Source organism: Oncorhynchus gorbuscha, linkage group LG07, assembly GCF_021184085.1.
Source record: "Oncorhynchus gorbuscha isolate QuinsamMale2020 ecotype Even-year linkage group LG07, OgorEven_v1.0, whole genome shotgun sequence".
Classification (NCBI taxonomy): domain Eukaryota; kingdom Metazoa; phylum Chordata; class Actinopteri; order Salmoniformes; family Salmonidae; genus Oncorhynchus; species Oncorhynchus gorbuscha.
Window position 1 is genome coordinate 49,865,836 of NC_060179.1, and position 18,923 is coordinate 49,884,758.

The following is an 18,923-nucleotide window of genomic DNA, read 5'->3' on the forward strand; positions in this document are numbered from 1 at the left end:
TGGTGTTTATACTTGCGTACTATTTTGTACAGATGAATGTGGTACCTTCAGGCGTTTGGAAATTGCTCCCAAGGATGAACCACTCTTATTGAGGTCTACAATTTGTTTCTGAGGCCTTGGCTGATTTCTTTTGATTTTCCCATGATGTCAAGCAGAGGCACTGAGTTTGAAGGTAGGCCTTGAAATACATCCACAAGTACACCTCCAATTGACTCAAATGATATCAGAAGCTTCTAAAGCCATGAACATTTTCTGGAATTTTCCAAGCTGTGTAAAGGCACAGTTAACTTAGTGTATGTAAACTTTTGACCCACTGGAATTGTGATACAGTGTATTATGTGTAAGTGAAATAATCTGTCTATAAACAATTGTTGGAAAAATGACTTGTGTCATGCACAAAGTAGATGTCCTAAATGACTTGACAAAAGTATAGTTTGTTAACAAGAAATTTGTGGAGTGGTTGAAAACTAATTTTAATGACTCCAACCTAAGTGTATGTAAACTTCCGATTTCAACTGTATCATTGGTCCCATCTGTGACATGCACTTATGTCAAAAGCTTTAAAACGGGGAGCGAAGATGGTCAACGTATTCCAACTGACAGAATAAAACAACAATTCACTTCAACTACAATAACATTCTCAGTAACGATTACATATATTTTTCTTCTTGCTATGACTATGATATGGGGATGTTTGGATGCACCGACTAAGTCGCTCTAGATAAGAGCATTTGCTGAGTGACCAACATGTAAATGAAAAAATAAACACTTGAGCTCCGGCCCTGAACACGTACAAATTTGGTCGGAACGGATCAGATCTAAAATTGAACTAATCATAGACGTCTCGGCTGTTTCACTAGTTGAACATCACATTATAAATGGGTGGTTCAAGGCCTGAATGGTGATTGGCATGACAAATCATTTATTTGTACTGCTTAAATTACGTTGGTAACCAGTTTATAATAGCAATAAGGCACCTCTGGGGTTTGTGATATACACTGCTCAAAAAAATAAAGGGAACACTAAAATAACACATCCTAGATCTGAATGAATGAAATATTCTTATTAAATACTTTTTTCTTTACATAGTTGAATGTGCTGACAACAAAATCACACAAAAATGATCAATGGAAATCAAATTTATCAACCCATGGAGGTCTGGATTTGGAGTCACACTCAAAATTAAAGTGGAAAACCACACTACAGGCTGATCCAACTTTGATGTAATGTCCTTAAAACAAGTCCGAATGAGGCTCAGTAGTGTGTGTGGCCTCCATGTGCCTCTATGACCTCCCTACAATGCCTGGGCATGCTCCCGGTGAGGTGGCGGATGGTCTCCTGAGGGATCTCCTCCCAGACCTGGACTAAAGCATCCGTCAACTCCTGGACAGTCTGTGGTGCAACGTGGCGTTGGTGGATGGAGCGAGACATGATGTCCCAGATGTGCTCAATTGGATTCAGGTCTTGGGAACAGGCGGGCCAGTCCATAGCATCAATGCCTTCCTCTTGCAGGAACTGAAGACACACTCCAGCCACATGAGGTCTAGCATTAGGAGGAACCCAGGGCCAACCGCACGAGCATATGGTCTCACAAGGTCTGAGGATCTCATCTCGGTACCTAATGGCAGTCAGGCTACCTCTGGCGAGCACATGGAGGGCTGTACGGCCCCCCAAAGAAATGCCACCCCACACCATGACTGACCCACCGCCAAACCGGTCATGCTGGAGGATGTTGCAGGCAGCAGAACATTCTCCACGGCGTCTCCAGACTCTGTCACATGTGCTCAGTATGAACCTGCTTTCATCTGTGAAGAGCACAGGGTGCCAGTGGCAAATGTGCCATTCTTGGTGTTCTCTGGCAAATGCCAAATGTCCTGCACGGTGTTGGGCTGTAAGCACAACCCCCACCTGTGGATGTCGGGCCCTCATACCACCCTCATGGAGTCTGTTTCTGACCGTTTGAGCAGACACATGCCCATTTGTGGCCTGCTGGAGGTCATTTTGCAAGGCTCTGGCAGTGCTCCTCCTGCTCCTCCTTGCACAAAGACTGAGGTAGCGGTCCTGCTGCTGGGTTGTTGCCCTCCTACGGCCTCCTCCACATCTCCTGATGTACTGGCCTGTCTCCTGGTAGCGCCTCCATGCTCTGAACACTACGCTGACAGACACAGCAAACCTTCTTGCCACAGCTCGCATTGATGTGTCATCCTGGATGAGCTGCACTACCTGAGCCACGTGTGTGGGTTGTAGACTCCGTCTCATGCTACCACTAGAGTGAAAGCACCGCCAGCATTCAAAAGTGACCAAAACATCAGCCAGGAAGCATAGGAACTGAGAAGTGGTCTGTGATCACCACCTGCAGAACCACTCCTTTATTGGGGGGTGTCTTGCTAATTGCCTATAATTTCCAACTGTTGTCTATTCCATTTGCACAACAGCGTGTGAAATTTATTGTCAATCAGTGTTGCTTCATAAGTGGACAGTTTGATTTCACAGAAGTGTGATTGACTTAGAGTTACATTGTGTTGTTTAAGTGTTGCCTTTATTTTTTTTAGCAGTGTATGGCCAATATACCACAGCTAAGGGCCGTGTCCAGGCACTCTGCGTTGCGCATAAGAACAGCCTTTAGCCGTGGTAGATTGGCCATATACCACTCTGCCTCTGGGCTTATTGTTTATTATAGTGTGGCAGTTTACTATAGTAGAGAACAGTACAGTAGAGCTTTATTCAGTAAAGTACAGTAGTTTAAGTCAGTAAAGGTACAATAGCTTTACTGTACTCTACTGTATTGTACTATACTCTTTACTGTACTGCATTGAAATGTACTGTCCAAACTTGTGAAACAGATGTCTATGATTGGTTCAGATTTGGTCCGGTCCAGACCAAATCTGAACCAATTATAGACGTCCATGTTTGGGCCAAAAATGTCTATGGATGTTGAAATCAAGGCCGGTCCAAATCTGAACCAAACATAGACGTCTATGATTGATTTGGATTTGATCCGGACCAAAAATCAACATCCTTGTATGTTGTAATCAAGGCCGGTCCGGACTGCACCAAAAAAGATACGTTGCAGTTGGTAAATGCTTTGTGGGATCTATAAATGTTTTCTTTAAAGCTAAATTCTACTCTTCCCACTGTCACACAAATCATCTCATTGTCAACACAAGATGTTCAGATCAAATCATATCATTTAATGTGTTCAGGAAAACCCCACAGAAACAGTTGTAGGGGAAAACTTACAGATTTACAATCATTCTTAACAGAAGTGCCAGCCTAACCTCCAGTCACACAATTTAAGAGGGCGGTTATCCCCCCGGCCCATGCCCTCTGTAGTCATTCTTACAGCTCTTGGAATGGAGGTACTGGTACCTGTTGGTCTTAGTAACTCAAGTATGAAGCACAAAGTTGCTAAATGTAGCCAATGTTAGCACTCAGACCCTTGAGCTAGGCTTATTTTCTTCATTAGCCTAGCCCTAGCATATTTGGTGCTTTTCCTTCATCACATCGACAAAATTAGCGAGAAGCTAATAAGAATAATAATCTCTTGAACATTTCCAGGTAGAACACAAAATGTAGAGCATTTACACCCTTGAGGGTACACTACGTTTAATATACAATATTTGTCATACTGCTCAATTGCATTTGGTTCAGCAGTTGAACAAACAGAAATGCTAGAACTAGAGACAACGTATATGGAACATTTCAAGGAATAAAGTTTGAAGCTTCTGAATGTCAACAGTCGACCAGCCCAATGCAGCCTATGAAAACAACCATGAAATGCTCAGTTGAATAAATAGGTGACAAATTGAAAATGCAGGAACACATTTGCTTTAAATTCAGTCAATACATTGTCAAAATGTGTCAAGTTTTCACAATTCAAAAATGACCAAAAGGAAGTCATGTAACATTTACCATTTTTAAATTCAGAACGAATTTTAACCTTAAGAGGGAGAATATTTCCCTATGGTTGTTGGTTTGTGCTTCATGGTCTCTCCCTCTCTTGCTGGGAAAAAGGTAGTGTTCGCTAGAGAACCATTGCTAAGAGATGTTGGTAATATAATAATATAAAAAGAAAAGCATGGTTTTCAAATGATGCAAAGAACGACCAAGAGTGGAAGGAGAACTTTTTGATTTGTTTCAACCTGATACAGGTCACGATGTTTTTTTTATCACAGGTGGGGGCTAGGTAAGGTTTCAAAACAAAACACGTTAAAATGCAAGGCCTATTATTCAGTCTCAACACTGGTGGGACAAATAAAGTTAAATATCTACCAAGGAGGGAGAGGAGAACCGTTTGCACTCTTGCTCTTTCTTTGCCTTGTAAAAACCATGCTTGGCATGGGGGAGAGGGGGTCGTGCAAGTCAGAGTTGGCTTGGGTGGGATGTGGTGGGGTGGCACTTGAGGAGCCAGACCACCATTTCCACCGGAGGTGTGTTAAAGGCACGACAGGGTTATTCCCAATCCCAGCTAACAGACACAGAGACGCCTTCACACCCTCGACTGCAAACACACAGTACACACACACACACACACAAGCAGCACAGGCTAGAGCCCCAGGAGTAAGGATTGATACAGAAAAAGAGATGGAGGATGAGGTTTTTGGAGAAAGACTGTAGAGGGAGGAGTTCCGAGGGGCCAGGGCTTGGAACCGGTGCTGCCATCTTGTCAGACAGAAAGAAGGGGAAAACAATGGTGGAATGGATCATTTCTGGTTCTTGAGCTGGTTGGAGAGCCAGTCGAGGCCCTCGTAGAGGCCGTCCCCACTAGTAGCACAGGTGGCTTGGATGTACCAGCTGCGCTGGCGGAGAGCGTGGAGCCCCAGCTTGTCTGTGATCTCCGCAGCATTCATTGCATTGGGAAGGTCCTGAGAAAGGGGGTTCAAATGATTTATCCTCTACCACACTTTGCAATTACGAGATCTTACTGAAGCACAATGATAGCGCAAAGGGTTGGCAATGAAAATAATGTTACGTGTGCATGATCAATGAGCACCGTCCACCCACATAATGTTTAGCAGGAGCAAAGAGCACTACAAGGAAGTAAGGCAGTCAGAATTCAGATATGAACACCCTCCTTCGCACAAAGTAAACAAGCTCACCTGTTTGTTTGCAAAAACGAGCAGCACGGCATCTCTCAGCTCGTCCTCTGCAAGCATTCTCTGCAACTCCTCCCTCGCCTCGTTCACTCGCTCCCTGTCGTTGCTGTCCACCACAAAGATAAGCCCTGCAAAGAGGCACACAGTTAGATATTGAGAATGTGACACGGGTTCTCCGACGAGCAAGCCTTGCTCTCGTAATGGTGGAGCCATCTATCGATCACCGTTGCCAGTGCTCTTCAAAGCGCCATTGGATCTTACCTTGAGTGTTCTGGAAGTAGTGGCGCCATAACGGCCTGATTTTGTCTTGACCGCCAACGTCCCACACTGTGAAGCTGATGTTCTTGTATTCTACCGTTTCAACATTAAAACCTGGACAAAGAACACAGAATGTTACAGAGGCATTAGTGAGGCACATATTTCATACGTAGCCTAATCTGGCAGTGGAATTACTTTTGGTGATAGGCTAATGCATTCAAGGAAAATTGTCCTTACCAATTGTAGGAATGGTGGTGACAATCTCTCCTAGTTTGAGTTTGTACAGGATGGTTGTTTTTCCAGCAGCATCGAGTCCAACCATGAGAATCCTCATCTCCTTCTTGCCAAATAGGCCCTTGAACAGGCTTCCAAACATATTCCCCATGGTAACTTATGTGAGGAGAAAGAGGAATGCAAGGTGAACGGAGGTAATCAGTAATGGTACATGTTTACATTTCTAACGGAATGGTATTAGCTATGTAAATTCAAGGGGGCAGATAAGTCTGCAGAAATGAACTCCCAACCACCAACTTATTCCCCAAACCCAACAGCCTGTTATGTAGCCTACAGCTTTAGTTAGCTGTATGACTGTGCATGCATTCTGTTCATTTAGCATGTCAGAACTAATGCTGGTGACTAGTCGAAACGTAGACATTTCCGATTTGGAAACTCATTGCAGAAAGAGGAGTTTCCCCACCAGAATCGACCAATAGGAAGCAACGTAAATAAGGTTCAGAGCACTCGGTGGTCCCGTTCTGTGAGCTTGTGTGGCCTACCACTTTGCGGCTGAGCAGTTGTTGCTCCTAGAGGTTTCCACTTCACAACAGCACTTACAGTTGACCGAGGCAGCTCAAAGGTGGTATCCTATGATGGTGCCATGTTGAAAGTCACTGAGCTCTTCAGTAAGGTCATTCTACTGCCAATGTTTGTCTATGGAGATTGCATTGCGGTGTGCTCAATTTTATACACCTGTCAGCAACAGGTGTGGCTGAAATAGCCAAATCCATTCATTTTAAGGGGTGTCTACATACAGTACCAGTCAAAATTTTGGACACACCTACTCATTAAAAGGGTTTTTCTTTATTTTACTATTTTCTACATTGTAGAATAAGAGTGAAGACATAATAAAATATAACACAAATGTAATCATGTAGTAACCTAAAAAGTGTTAAATCAAAATATATTATACATTTGAGATTCTTCAAAGTAGCCACCCTTTGCCTTGATGACAGCTTTGCACACTCTTGGCATTCTCTTAACCAGCTTCATGAGGAAAGCTTTTCCAACAGTCTTGAAGGAGTTCCCACATATCCAGAAGACTTTTTGGCTGCGTTTCCTTCACTTTGCGGTCCGCCTCATTCCAAACCATCTCAATTGTGTTGAGGTCGGGTGATTGTGGAGGCCAGGTTATCTGATGCAGCACTCCTTCGCTCTCCTTCGTGTTCAAATAGCCCTTACACAGCCTAGAGGTGTGTTTTGGGTCATTGTCCTGTTGAAAAACAAATGATAGTGGGACTAAGTGCACACCAGATGGGATGGCGTATTGCTGCAGAATGCTGTGGAAGCCATGCTGGTTAAGTGTGCCTTGAATTCTAAATAAACCACTGAGTGTCACCAGCAAAGCACCCCCACAGCTCTTCATGCTTCAAGGTGGGAACCACACATGCGGAGATCATCCGTTCACCTACTCACTGCGGTTGGAACCAAAAATCTCAAATTTGGACAGATTTCCACCGGCCTAAAGTCCAATGCTCACTTTTCTTGGCCCAAGTAAGTCTCTTCTTCTAATTGGTGTCATTTAGTAATAGTTTCTTTGCAGCAATTCTACCATGAAGGCCTGAGTCGCTCAGTCTCCTCTGAATAGTTCATGTTGAGATGAGTCTGTTACTTGAAGTCTGAAGAATTTATGTGGGCTGCAATTTCTGAGGTGTAGTAAACTCTAATGATCTTATCGTCTGCAGCAGAGGTAACTCTGGGTCTTCCTTTCCTGTGGCGGTCCTCATGCGAGCCAGTTTCATCATAGTGCTTGATGGTTTTTGCAACTGCACTTGAAGAAACGTTCAAAGTTCTACACATGTTCCAGGTTGACTTACCTTCGTGTTTTAAAGTAATGATGGACTGTCATTTCTCTTTGCTTATTTGAGCTGTTCTTGCCATAATATAGACTTGGTCTTTTACCAAATAGGGCTATCTTCTGTATACTACCCCTACCTTGTCACAACACAACTGATTAGCTGAAATACATTAAGGAAAGGAATTCCACAAATGAACTTTTAACAAGGCACACCTTTTAATTGAAATGTATTCCAGGTGACTACCTCAAATGATTATTTATTTTATGTAACTAGGCAAGTCAGTTTAGAACAAATTCTTATTTACAATGACTGCCTACCCTGGCCAAACCCGGATGCTGGTCCAATTGTGCACCGCCCTATGGGACTCCCAATCACGGCTGGATGTGACACAGCCTGGATTCGAACCAGAGACTGTAGTGAAACAGTGCCTTAGACTGCTGCACCACTCGGGAGCCCAATGAAGCTGGTTGAGAGAATGCCAAGAGTGTGCAAAGCTGTCATCAAGGCAAAGGGTGGCTACTTTGAAGAATATAAAATAGGTTTTGATTTGTTTAACATTTTGCTGGTTACTACATGATTCCACATGTTTTATTTTAGGCTGAGTTTCTGTACAGCACTTTGTGACATCAGCTGATGTAAGGGCTTTATAAATACATTTTATTGATTGATTTCATGGTTTTGATGTCTTCACTATTATTCTACAATGTAAAAAACAAACATTGTACAAATAAAGAAAAACCATGGAATGAGTACCTGTCCAAACATTTGACTGGCATTGTACTTGTATGTATACATTTAAAAAAATACAAAATAAAAATTGGGGGGTAAAAAAAAAAAAAACTCCAGGCCACTCCTGAACTTCTAAACTAGACAAAGTACGTAGAAATGATAATGAACCTATACATTTTAAAATAATTGCACTTTATCAGCCCCGCAAATTGCTTTTGACTAACAAATCAGTCCAGAAAAAAAATCAGTATGGCCCACGAAATTATTGCACCACTCACGTTAAGTGCACATGGCATAAACTACTGCCTTGTTTAACACAATTCGGAACCTACGAGATCAAATTTGCGTACGCTTTTATTCGCGGAGCTTCCTATCGGCTGATTCTGATACTTTCCAACTGGAAAACTCCGACCTCTGGCTATAACGACTTTCCAAGTCGAAAATGTCCCGAGTTTCCTTCATCGCTGCAATACAACCTGCAGTAAAATTAATGCCAGCTGACACGCCACTGCAAGCTGCTTTGAGCCTATCAGGGGTATGAGCTCGAAAGCTGGAGTTCTGGGACAATAATCATCACCATAATGTAGTCATTATTTTGACAAGTTGTGATTGCTCCTCCGTCCTAGCTTCAATACTCTATGCAATTATGAATGCACCTACGTTAGCCATGCTATCCAAAAAGAGCACGATTAGTACTGGCCGAGGAAGGCCTCCCGCTTAGCTAAGCCCGAATGCTTCCCATCAGATGTTGAAAGCAACATACAACTGTGATTCAAATATAAACATTTACTTCGCAACAGTCGTACCTGGTAAACAGTGAACTGGACGGCCGACATTATTATTCTAGCTAGATAAAGCTAAACGAAGAAGCTTAGCTCGTTAGCCAGCATGGGCGGATGCTAGTTAACAGACAACCATAAATCAACAAACTGAGGATCTCAGGTATTTCATACGTTTACCGAATGTGTCGTTTTACACACATTTGGTACTAATCGTATGCCAAAACTATGGTCAGCAAATGGCTTGAAGGACGAGGCAATGTTAGTTAACTTAGCATTAGCCTATGTGGCTAGCCATTGACGCGTCAGATGTAGAGGAAATTATGACGTCATTGGAGCAAGCGGAAACGGGACATTTTTGTCCGATTTTAGTTAACTCTAACATATAAATTATTGTATGTTAACATAACGTAATGTACGTATGATATATTCACCTTAGAACACGGCTTCTCGATCTTTCGTCTCTTTCAGTCACTCCAAAATGGCGTTTTGCGCAACTCATGAGACACCGGTGTGTGGGCAATTCCTACTATTAATCTTATCCAATCATATCACCCATTGTATTTAAAGACCCCTCCTGTTATACCATGTTATCCAATCAAAGGGTCCGAAAGGATTTGTAGACAAGGAAGTGAAACCAGCTACACATTTTAGCCAACTACTTTTGATTCTCATTGTCAATGCAAGGTGTGCAGTGGCAGATAATAGATTCGGATCAATGCAGTAAGTAGTAGAATCTTCTGTCATTCAACTCATTGTGCACTGACTCTCCAGTGAGGTCATATATCAGGGTGTCTTCTTTCCCAAATCCACAGAGCTTGTTTTAAACACAAACTTTTCTGAAGTATTCCAAATCAAAATAACAGATGTTAGTGGACTTCGTGATGAATTATTCCCAACATGATCGATTGTCTTCAAAACATGAGTGGTATGCACCATGCCTACATCACACAGGTACAAGGCCAAATTGTTGAGGGACACAGACCCTCTATCGTTATGCGTAGCTATAGACTTATTGTAGGCAAAACATCTGTCATAATAATCTGAAAAAGGTCTATGGATCTGTAACCAATGTGATCTTACTTCATTACACCTTTGCATTGTGTTTTTAAAGAAAGGAGGTAGATATGTATAGGGATAAGGTGACTAGACATCAGTATATGATAAACAGAGTAGTAGCAGCGTATATGATGATTGTATGTGAGTGGGTGTGTGTATAGAGTTAGTATAAATGTATGTGCATATGCGTGTGTGAGTAAATTATGGAGTGAGTGTTTTGTGTGTTAAGAGTGTCAGTGTATGTCAGTGTGTAAGGTCCTGTGAGTGTGCATCGAGACAGTGCAAAAATAAGAATAAAATATAAGGGTCAACTCAGATCGCTAACAAAATGGCTACATGTATAATGTAGTTAGTTATTTAGCAGTCTTATGGCATGGGGATAGAAGCTGTTAAGGAGCCTGTTGGTTTCAGACTTGATGGAGCGGCACCACTTGCCATGCGGAAGCAGAGAGAACTGTTTCTCTGTATCATGGAGGCGCTCCGCACCGCTAAAGCTAACTCTCTCTCCTCTGCTCTCATCCTTCTAGACCTATCGGCTGCCTTCGATACTGTGAACCATCAGATCCTCCTCTCCACCCTCTCCGAGTTGGGCATCTCCGGCGCGGCCCACGCTTGGATTGCGTCCTACCTGACAGGTCGCTCCTACCAGGTGGCGTGGCGAGAATCTGTCTCCTCACCATGCGCTCTCACCACTGGTGTCCCCCAGGGCTCTGTTCTAGGCCCTCTCCTATTCTCGCTATACACCAAGTCACTTGGCTCTGTCATAACCTCACATGGTCTCTCCTATCATTGCTATGCAGACGACACACAATTAATCTTCTCCTTTCCCCCTTCTGATGACCAGGTGGCGAATCGCATCTCTGCATGTCTGGCAGACATATCAGTGTGGATGACGGATCACCACCTCAAGCTGAACCTCGGCAAGACGGAGCTGCTCTTCCTCCCGGGGAAGGACTGCCCGTTCCATGATCTCGCCATCACGGTTGACAACTCCATTGTGTCCTCCTCCCAGAGAGCTAAGAACCTTGGCGTGATCCTGGACAACACCCTGTCGTTCTCAACTAACATCAAGGCGGTGGCCCGTTCCTGTAGGTTCATGCTCTACAACATCCGCAGAGTACGACCCTGCCTCACACAGGAAGCGGCGCAGGTCCTAATCCAGGCACTTGTCATCTCCCGTCTGGATTACTGCAACTCGCTGTTGGCTGGGCTCCCTGCCTGTGCCATTAAACCCCTACAACTCATCCAGAACGCCGCAGCCCGTCTGGTGTTCAACCTTCCCAAGTTCTCTCACGTCACCCCGCTCCTCCGCTCTCTCCACTGGCTTCCAGTTGAAGCTCGCATCCGCTACAAGACCATGGTGCTTGCCTACGGAGCTGTGAGGGGAACGGCACCTCAGTACCTCCAGGCTCTGATCAGGCCCTACACCCAAACAAGGGCACTGCGTTCATCCACCTCTGGCCTGCTCGCCTCCCTACCACTGAGGAAGTACAGTTCCCGCTCAGCCCAGTCAAAACTGTTCGCTGCTCTGGCCCCCCCAATGGTGGAACAAACTCCCTCACGACGCCAGGACAGCGGAGTCAATCACCACCTTCCGGAGACACCTGAAACCCCACCTCTTTAAGGAATACCTAGGATAGGATAAGTAATCCTTCTCACCCCCCCCCCCCTTTAAGATTTAGATGCACTATTGTAAAGTGACTGTTCCACTGGATGTCATAAGGTGAATGCACCAATTTGTAAGTCGCTCTGGATAAGAGCGTCTGCTAAATGACTTAAATGTAAATGTAATGTAAATGTTTATGGCTTTGGTGGTTGGAGTCTTTAATGATTTTCTGGGCCTTCCTTTCACACCGTCTTATATAGAGGTCCTGGATGGCAGGCAGCTCGGTCCCAGTGATGTACAGTCGTGGCCAAAAGTTTTGAGAATGACACAAATATTAATTTCCACAAAGCTTCAGTGTCTTTAGATATTTTTGTCAGAAGTTACTATGGAATACTGAAGTATAATTACAAGCATTTCATAAGTGTCAAAGGCTTTTATTGACAATTACATGAAGTTACATGAAGCAAAGAGTCAATATTTGCAGTGTTGACCCTTATTTTTGAAGACCTCTGCAATCCGCCCTGGCATGCTGTCAATTAACTTCTGGGCCACATCCTGACTGATGGCATCCCATTCTTGCATAATAAATGCTTGGAGTTTGTCAGAATTAGTGTTTTTTTGTTTGTCCACCCGCCTCTTGAAGATTGACCACACGTTCTCAATGGGATTAAGGTCTGGGGAGTTTCCTGGCCATGAACCCAAAATATTGATGTTTTGTTCCCTAAGTCACTTAGTTATCACTTTAACCTTATGGCAAGGTGCTCCATCATGCTGAAAAAAGCATTGTTCGTCACCGAACTGTTCCTGGATGGTTGGAAGAAGTTGCTCTCGGAGGATGTGTTGGTCCCATTCTTCATTCATGGCTGTATTCTTTGGGAAAATTGTGAGTGAGCCCACTCCTTTGGCTGAGAAGCAACCCCACACATGAATGGTCTGAGGATGCTTTACTGTTGGCATGACACAGGACTGATGGTAGCGCTCACCTTGTCTTCTCCGGACAAGCTTTTTTCCGGATGCCCGAAACAATTGGAAAGGGGATTCATTCAGAGAAAATGACTTTGCCCCAGTCCTCAGCAGTCCAATCCCTGTACCTTTTGCAGAATATCAGTCTGTCCCTGATGTTTTCCTGGAGAGAAGTGGCTTCTTTGCTGCCCTTCTTGACACCAGGCCATCCTCCAAAAGTCTTCGCCTCACTGTGCGTGCAGATGCACTCACACCTGCCTGCTGCCATTCCTGAGCAAGCTCTGTACTGGTGGTTCCCTGATCCCGCAGCTGAATCAACTTTAGGAGACTGTCCTGACGCTTGCTGGACTTTCTTGGGCGCCCTGAAGTTTTCTTCACAACAATTGAAACACTCTCCTTGAAGTTCTTGATGATCCGATAAATGGTTGATTTAGGTGCAATCTTACCGGCAGCAATATCCTTGCCTGTGAAGCCCTTTTTGTGCAAAGCAATGATGATGGCACGTGTTTCCTTGCAGGTAACCATCGTTGATAGAGGAAGAACAATGATTCCAAGCACCACCCTCCTTTTGAAGCTTTCAGTCTGTTATTCAAACTCAATCAGCATGAAAGAGTGATCTCCAGCCTTGTCAACCCTCACACCTGTGTTAACGAGAGAATCACTAAAATTTACATTTACATTTACATTTAAGTCATTTAGCAGACGCTCTTATCCAGAGCGACTTACAAAATGATGTCAGCTGGTCCGTTTGTAGCAGGGCTTAAATGCAGTGGAAATATTTTTTGGGGATTCAAATCATTTGCATGGCAACGAGGGACTTTGCAATTAATTGCAATTCATCTGATCACTCTTCATAACATTCTGGAGTATATGCAAATTGCCATCATACAAACTGAGGCAGCAGACTTTGTGAAAATTAATATTTGTGTCATTCTCAACTTTTGGCTCACGACTGTACTGGGCTGTCTGCTAAACCTTTTCAACCTCCTGAGGGGGACTGTCGCGCCTTTACAACTGTGCACAATTATATGGACCATTTTTATAGAACTTCTTAGTGATTTGGAGACAGGATGCCTGGGCAAAGCCTGGTGGTGGGGGGCATGATGCCGGGGCAAAGCCTGGTGGTGGGGGGCATGATGCCGGGGGCAAAGCCTGGTGGTTGGGGGCATGATGCCTGGGAAAATCCTGGTGGTGGGGGGGCAGGATAGAAAGGCAAAGCCTGGTGGTGGGGGGGTAGGATAGAAGGGCAAAGCCTGGTGGTAGATTCATGATTCATCACTCGCATGTCAATATCAGATTGGGTATTTTGTCATCAAACATAACAATGACAAAAATAGTACAAAATACAATAAATGTAATTACCTGACGATACACACAAGGAAGAAAATTAGATGGGCAGGACAACAATATGTTAAAGGCTGTATATTCATGATTTGTCTGTTAGCATGGAAATAACTGTGAATGAGCAGGGAGCTAATGCGACCATTACAATTTAGCATGCTAGCTAAATAAAGTATTTAGTCAGCCACCATTTGTGCAAGTTCTCCCACTTAAAAAGATGAGGGAGGCCTGTAATTTTCATCATAGGTACACTTCAACTATGACAGACAAAATGAGCAAAAAAATCCAGAAAATCACATTGTAAGATTTTTTATTAATTTATTTGCAAATTATGGTGGAAAATAAGTATTTGGTCAATAACAAAAGTTTATCTCAATACTTTGTTATATACCCTTTGTTGGCAAAGACAGAGGTCAAATGTTTTCTGTTAGTCTTCACAGGGTTTTCACACACTGTTGCTGGTATTTTGGCCCATTCCTCCATGCAGGTCTCCTCTAGAGCAGTGATGTTTTGGGGCTGTTGCAGGGCAACACGGACTTTCAACTGCCTCCAAAGATTGTCTATGGGGTTGAGATCTGGAGACTGGCTAGGTCACTCCAGGACCTTGAAATGCTTCTTACGAAGCCACTCCTTCGTTGCCCGGGCGGTGTGTCATTGTCATGAGTTTTTAACCAAAAATTATATTTTGGTTTCATCTGACCATATGACATTCTCCCAATCTTCTTCTGGATCATCCAAATGCTCTCTAGCAAACTTCACACTGGCCTGGACATGTACTGGCTTAAGCATGGGGACATGTCTGGCACCGCAGGATTTGAGTCCCTGGCGGCGTAGTGTGTTACTGATTGTAGGCTTTGTTACTTTGGTCCCAGATCTCTGCAGGTCACTCACTAGGTCCCCCCGTGTGGTTCTGGGATTTTTGCTCACCGTTCTTGTGATCATTTTGACCCCACGGGGTGAGATCTTGCGTGGAGCCCCAGATCGAGGGAGATTATCAGTGGTCTTGTATGTCTTCCATTTCCTAATAATTGCTAGTTGATTTCTTCAAACCAAGCTGTTTACCTATTGCAGATTCAGTCTTCCCAGCCTGGTGCAGGTCTACAATTTTGTTTCTGGTGTCCTTTCACAGCTCTTTGGTCTTGGCCATAGTGGAGTTTGGAATGTGACTGTTTGAGGATGTGGACAGGTGTCTTTTATACTGATAACAAGTTCAAACAGGTGCCATTAATACAGGTAATGAGTGGAGGACAGAGGAGCCTCTTAAAGAAGAAGATACAGGTCTGTGAGAGCCAGAAATCTTGCTTGTTTGTAGGTGACCAAATACTTATTTTCCACCATAATTTGCAAATAAAATCATTCAAAATCATACAATGTGATTTTCTGGATTTTTATCTCTCATTTTGTCTGTCGTAGTTGAAGTGTACCTATGATGTAAATTACAGGCCTCTCTCATCTTTTTAAGTGGGAGAACTTGCACAATTGGTGGCTGACTAAATACTTTTTTGCCCCACTGTACATACATACATGCATGCATGCATGCACACATACATACAGTACCAGTCAAAAGTTTGGACACCTACTCATTCAAGGGTTTTAATTTATTTTTGCTATTTTCTACATGGTAGAATAGTAGTAAAGACATCAAAAGTATAAAATAACACTTATGGAATCATGTAGAAACTGCCCAAAAAGTGTTAAACAAGTGAAAATATATTTTTTATTTGAGATTCTTCAAAAAGCCACCCTTTGCCTTGATGACAGCTTTGCACACGCTTGGCATTCTCTCAACCAGATTCATGAGGTAGTCACCTGGAATGCATTTCAATTAACAGGTGTGCCTTGTTAAAAGTACATTTGTGGAATGCATTTTCTTAATGTGTTTGAGCCAGTCAGTTGTGTTGTGACAAGGTATGGATGATATACAGAAGATGGCCCTACTTGGTAAAAGACCAAGTCCATATTATGGCAAGAACAGTTCAAATAAGCAAAGAGAAACGACAGTCCATCATTACTTGAAGACATGAAGGTCAGTCGACACAGAACATTTCAGTCACAAGCGCTATGATGAAACTGGCTCTCATGAGGACCACCACAGGAAAGGAAGACCCAGAGTTACCTCTGCTGCAGATGATAAGTTCATTAGAGTTACCAGCCTCAGAAATTGCACCTCAAATAAATGCTTCACAGACTTCAAGTAACAGACTCATCTCAACATGAACTGTTCAGTGGAGACTGTGAAACAGACCTTCATGGTCAAATTGCTGCAAAGAAACCACTACTAAAGGACACCAATAAGAAGAGACTTGCTTGGGCCAAGAAACACGAGCAATTAGACCAGTTGAAATTTGTCCTTTGGTCTGGAGTCCAAATTGGAGATTTTTAGTTGCAACCGCGATGTCTTTGTTTGACGTGATGTGGGTGAACGGATGATCTCTGCATGTGTATTTCCCACTGTGAAGCATGGAGGAGGAGGTGTTATGGTGTGGGGGTGCTTTGCTGGTGACACTGTCTGTGATTTTATTTAGAATTCAAGGCACACTTAACCAGCATGGCTACCACAGTATTCTGCAGCGATACGCCATCCCATCTGGTTTTTGGCTTGGGACTATCATTTGTTTTTCAACAGGACAATGACCCAACACACCTACAGGCTGTTTAATGGCTATTTTACCAAGAATGAGAGCGGTGGAGTGGTGCATCAGATGACCTGGCCTCCAGATTCCCCCAAACTCAACAAAATTGAGATGGTTTGGTATGAGTCGGACCGCAGAGTGAAGGAAAAGCTGCTCAGCATGTGTGGGAACTCCTTTAAGACTGTTGGAAATGCATTCCAGGTGAAGCTGGTCGAGAGAATGCCAAGAATGTGCAAAGCTGTCATCAAGGGTGGCTACTTTGAAGAATATAAAATATATTTAGATTTGTTTAACACTTTTTTGGTTACTACATGATGCCATATGTGTTATTTCATAGTTTTGACCGGTGAAAGAAAATTCAGTAACACTTTACTTAACACCCAGTATCATAACACGTCATAGTCATAGCATGTCATAACAGCTGACATAACCTTTTATAATATGGTCATGACACATATTTAGACCTGTTGTGCTGTATATTGCATTATTTTATGGCTGGTTATGACACCTACATAAGGGTATAAAAACTTACCTCTGTAGTTATTTTATGTTATGTTAATAACAATGTTATTTTATAACATTGTTATGACCCCTTGTTATCTGTGTCTGTGTACTCTCATAACTGAAATGAACCACTTGAACTAACTTAACCACAGGTACCGTATCTAAACTATGTTTCATAGGTTTACGGGTTTCCAATGTGTCTTAGTTCGTCTGTTTTGGAAAACAAATAAACCCTATCCCAAAGTATAACTTGTAAAGTTCTCCATTTTCATATTTGTTCACTATTATGTGTGGTTCCAGTGCAAAGTTGTAGGAATTTTCAGAAAGTAATCCTGATTCTTGTACATGCACCACTGTAAAGTTCCCATTCCGTGTAAAGTTAGGCATTCAGCTAAAACCCTCAACCTTCAAATCTAGAATCTTACAGTGTGAGAACCTTGACATCTAAGCCCTCTGTACACCTAAGGTAAAATAATGGCCCATCTACAATGTCCACTTCCTGTTATCTTCATTGTTGACCAACACACCCTCCCTAGCCCTAATAGAAATGAAACCTTTAACTGTCATTACATTTTGTCGGCCAGTGATTCTCAAGCAAGTAACTGCCGGTCTCACGGTAATTGACCATTTAATTAACAAACACATTTATCATCTCCTGGCTTCCACGCACAGCCAGTCAAGTAACTGATGCAGACCTTTGGAACATCTACATTTAAAAAAAGTCTGGTCCTAAAGCACACCATTGCCTTGTTTTGTATCACATTCCAATGATAAAACTGGGGGGGACATGTCCCCCCCTGTCCCCAGTGAAAGTTGCGGCCCTGCTAATAACCATCAGCAGCAGCAGAGTTTGGAGATGCCTGTTTGTCTGTTGCCAGTTCGTCTTGTCTCGTCAAGCCTACCAACGTGTTTTTCCGTACTCTTATTTTTCTAGTCCCTGTTTTCTAGTCCTCCCGGTTCCAACCTTTTCTGCCTTCCCTGACCTCGAGCCTGCCTGCCGTCCTGTAGCCATTTGACTCTGACCTGGTTTACAAATTTCTGCCTGCCCCTTGTCTATTAATAAATATCAGAGACTCGAACCATCTGCCTCCCGTGTCTGCATTTGGGTCTCGTCTTGTGTCGTTATAGGTTTTAATGACAATAAAAAAATAGGTAGTAATCCAACCTACTGGAAAGACAAAACAGCCGCTGCTTTTCTGTGAGAAGTTCTCTTTTTTTTGTGGGTAATATTGCAGTTCCATTAATGTAATTATTATAGCTTCCATTAATGTAGTTGACTGCATCATTTCCAATCCCCCATATTTCTTTGGGTAAAATTCTATGAGAAGTTTTCTTTGTATTAGTAGAGACAGAGTACTTTGTCCAGTTGGACTTAGCAACTTGTGTAAGTTCTGTGAATGTTTGTGTGTGTGCTGTGTTCCAAGTGTAACCAACCAGCATTCTGCTGACAGGCCATATGTGAGAGTTATGAGAACTTCCGGCCCCGAACCCCAGAAACACACTACTGTTACTGTACTACTCTAGGCTCAGTACTGTCTTGAGTCTAGCAGTTTTACTGTTATAATACTGTTTACTGTTTTTAATTTGGGGTTAAATACATAAACGCAAACATGCACCTCCCTATATCAAACTGGCCTCCCAATCTCGGTCCTCATTTCATTCTGTTGTACAATCACCTTCAAAGAGATGTTGTATTGACACCTATGAAATGAAATACGTAGGTATAACATGGATATAACATCAATAAATAAACAACAAAGAATCACAATGTAGCGTAACTCAATGAAGGTAGAATAGCAGTATTGAGACTGATTGATCAAAAAGTGCAATTTAGTCCACTAAAACGTTTAAGCGGAGTAAGTGAAGCTGGTAAAAGCTAT

General features: G+C 43.0%; 1 protein-coding gene across 1 annotated transcript; it reads right to left on the minus strand.

Moving 5' to 3' along the window:
* Positions 1 to 3,170: 3,170 nt before the first annotated feature.
* On the minus strand, positions 3,171 to 9,475 carry arf2b (ADP-ribosylation factor 2b). The gene is made up of 5 exons (XM_046356571.1): positions 9,372 to 9,475; positions 5,592 to 5,744; positions 5,358 to 5,468; positions 5,100 to 5,224; positions 3,171 to 4,865 (listed from the first exon to the last, which is right to left on the minus strand). Exons 2-5 carry the CDS (start codon positions 5,737 to 5,739, stop codon positions 4,704 to 4,706), a joined length of 546 nt encoding a protein of 181 aa, XP_046212527.1. The 5' UTR covers positions 5,740 to 5,744; positions 9,372 to 9,475; the 3' UTR covers positions 3,171 to 4,703.
* Between the last annotated feature and the right edge of the window lie 9,448 nt (positions 9,476 to 18,923).

Excerpts from the sequence above, each read along its gene's own strand:
- arf2b (XM_046356571.1), bottom strand. The coding sequence starts at position 5,739 with ATGGGGAATATGTTTGGAAGCCTGTTCAAGGGCCTATTTGGCAAGAAG. Across the intron at positions 5,225-5,357 it reads CTACTTCCAGAACACTCAAG|GGCTTATCTTTGTGGTGGAC; the intron begins GTAAGATCCAAT and ends GCCTCTTTGCAG. Across the intron at positions 4,866-5,099 it reads TCGTTTTTGCAAACAAACAG|GACCTTCCCAATGCAATGAA; the intron begins GTGAGCTTGTTT and ends CCCCTTTCTCAG.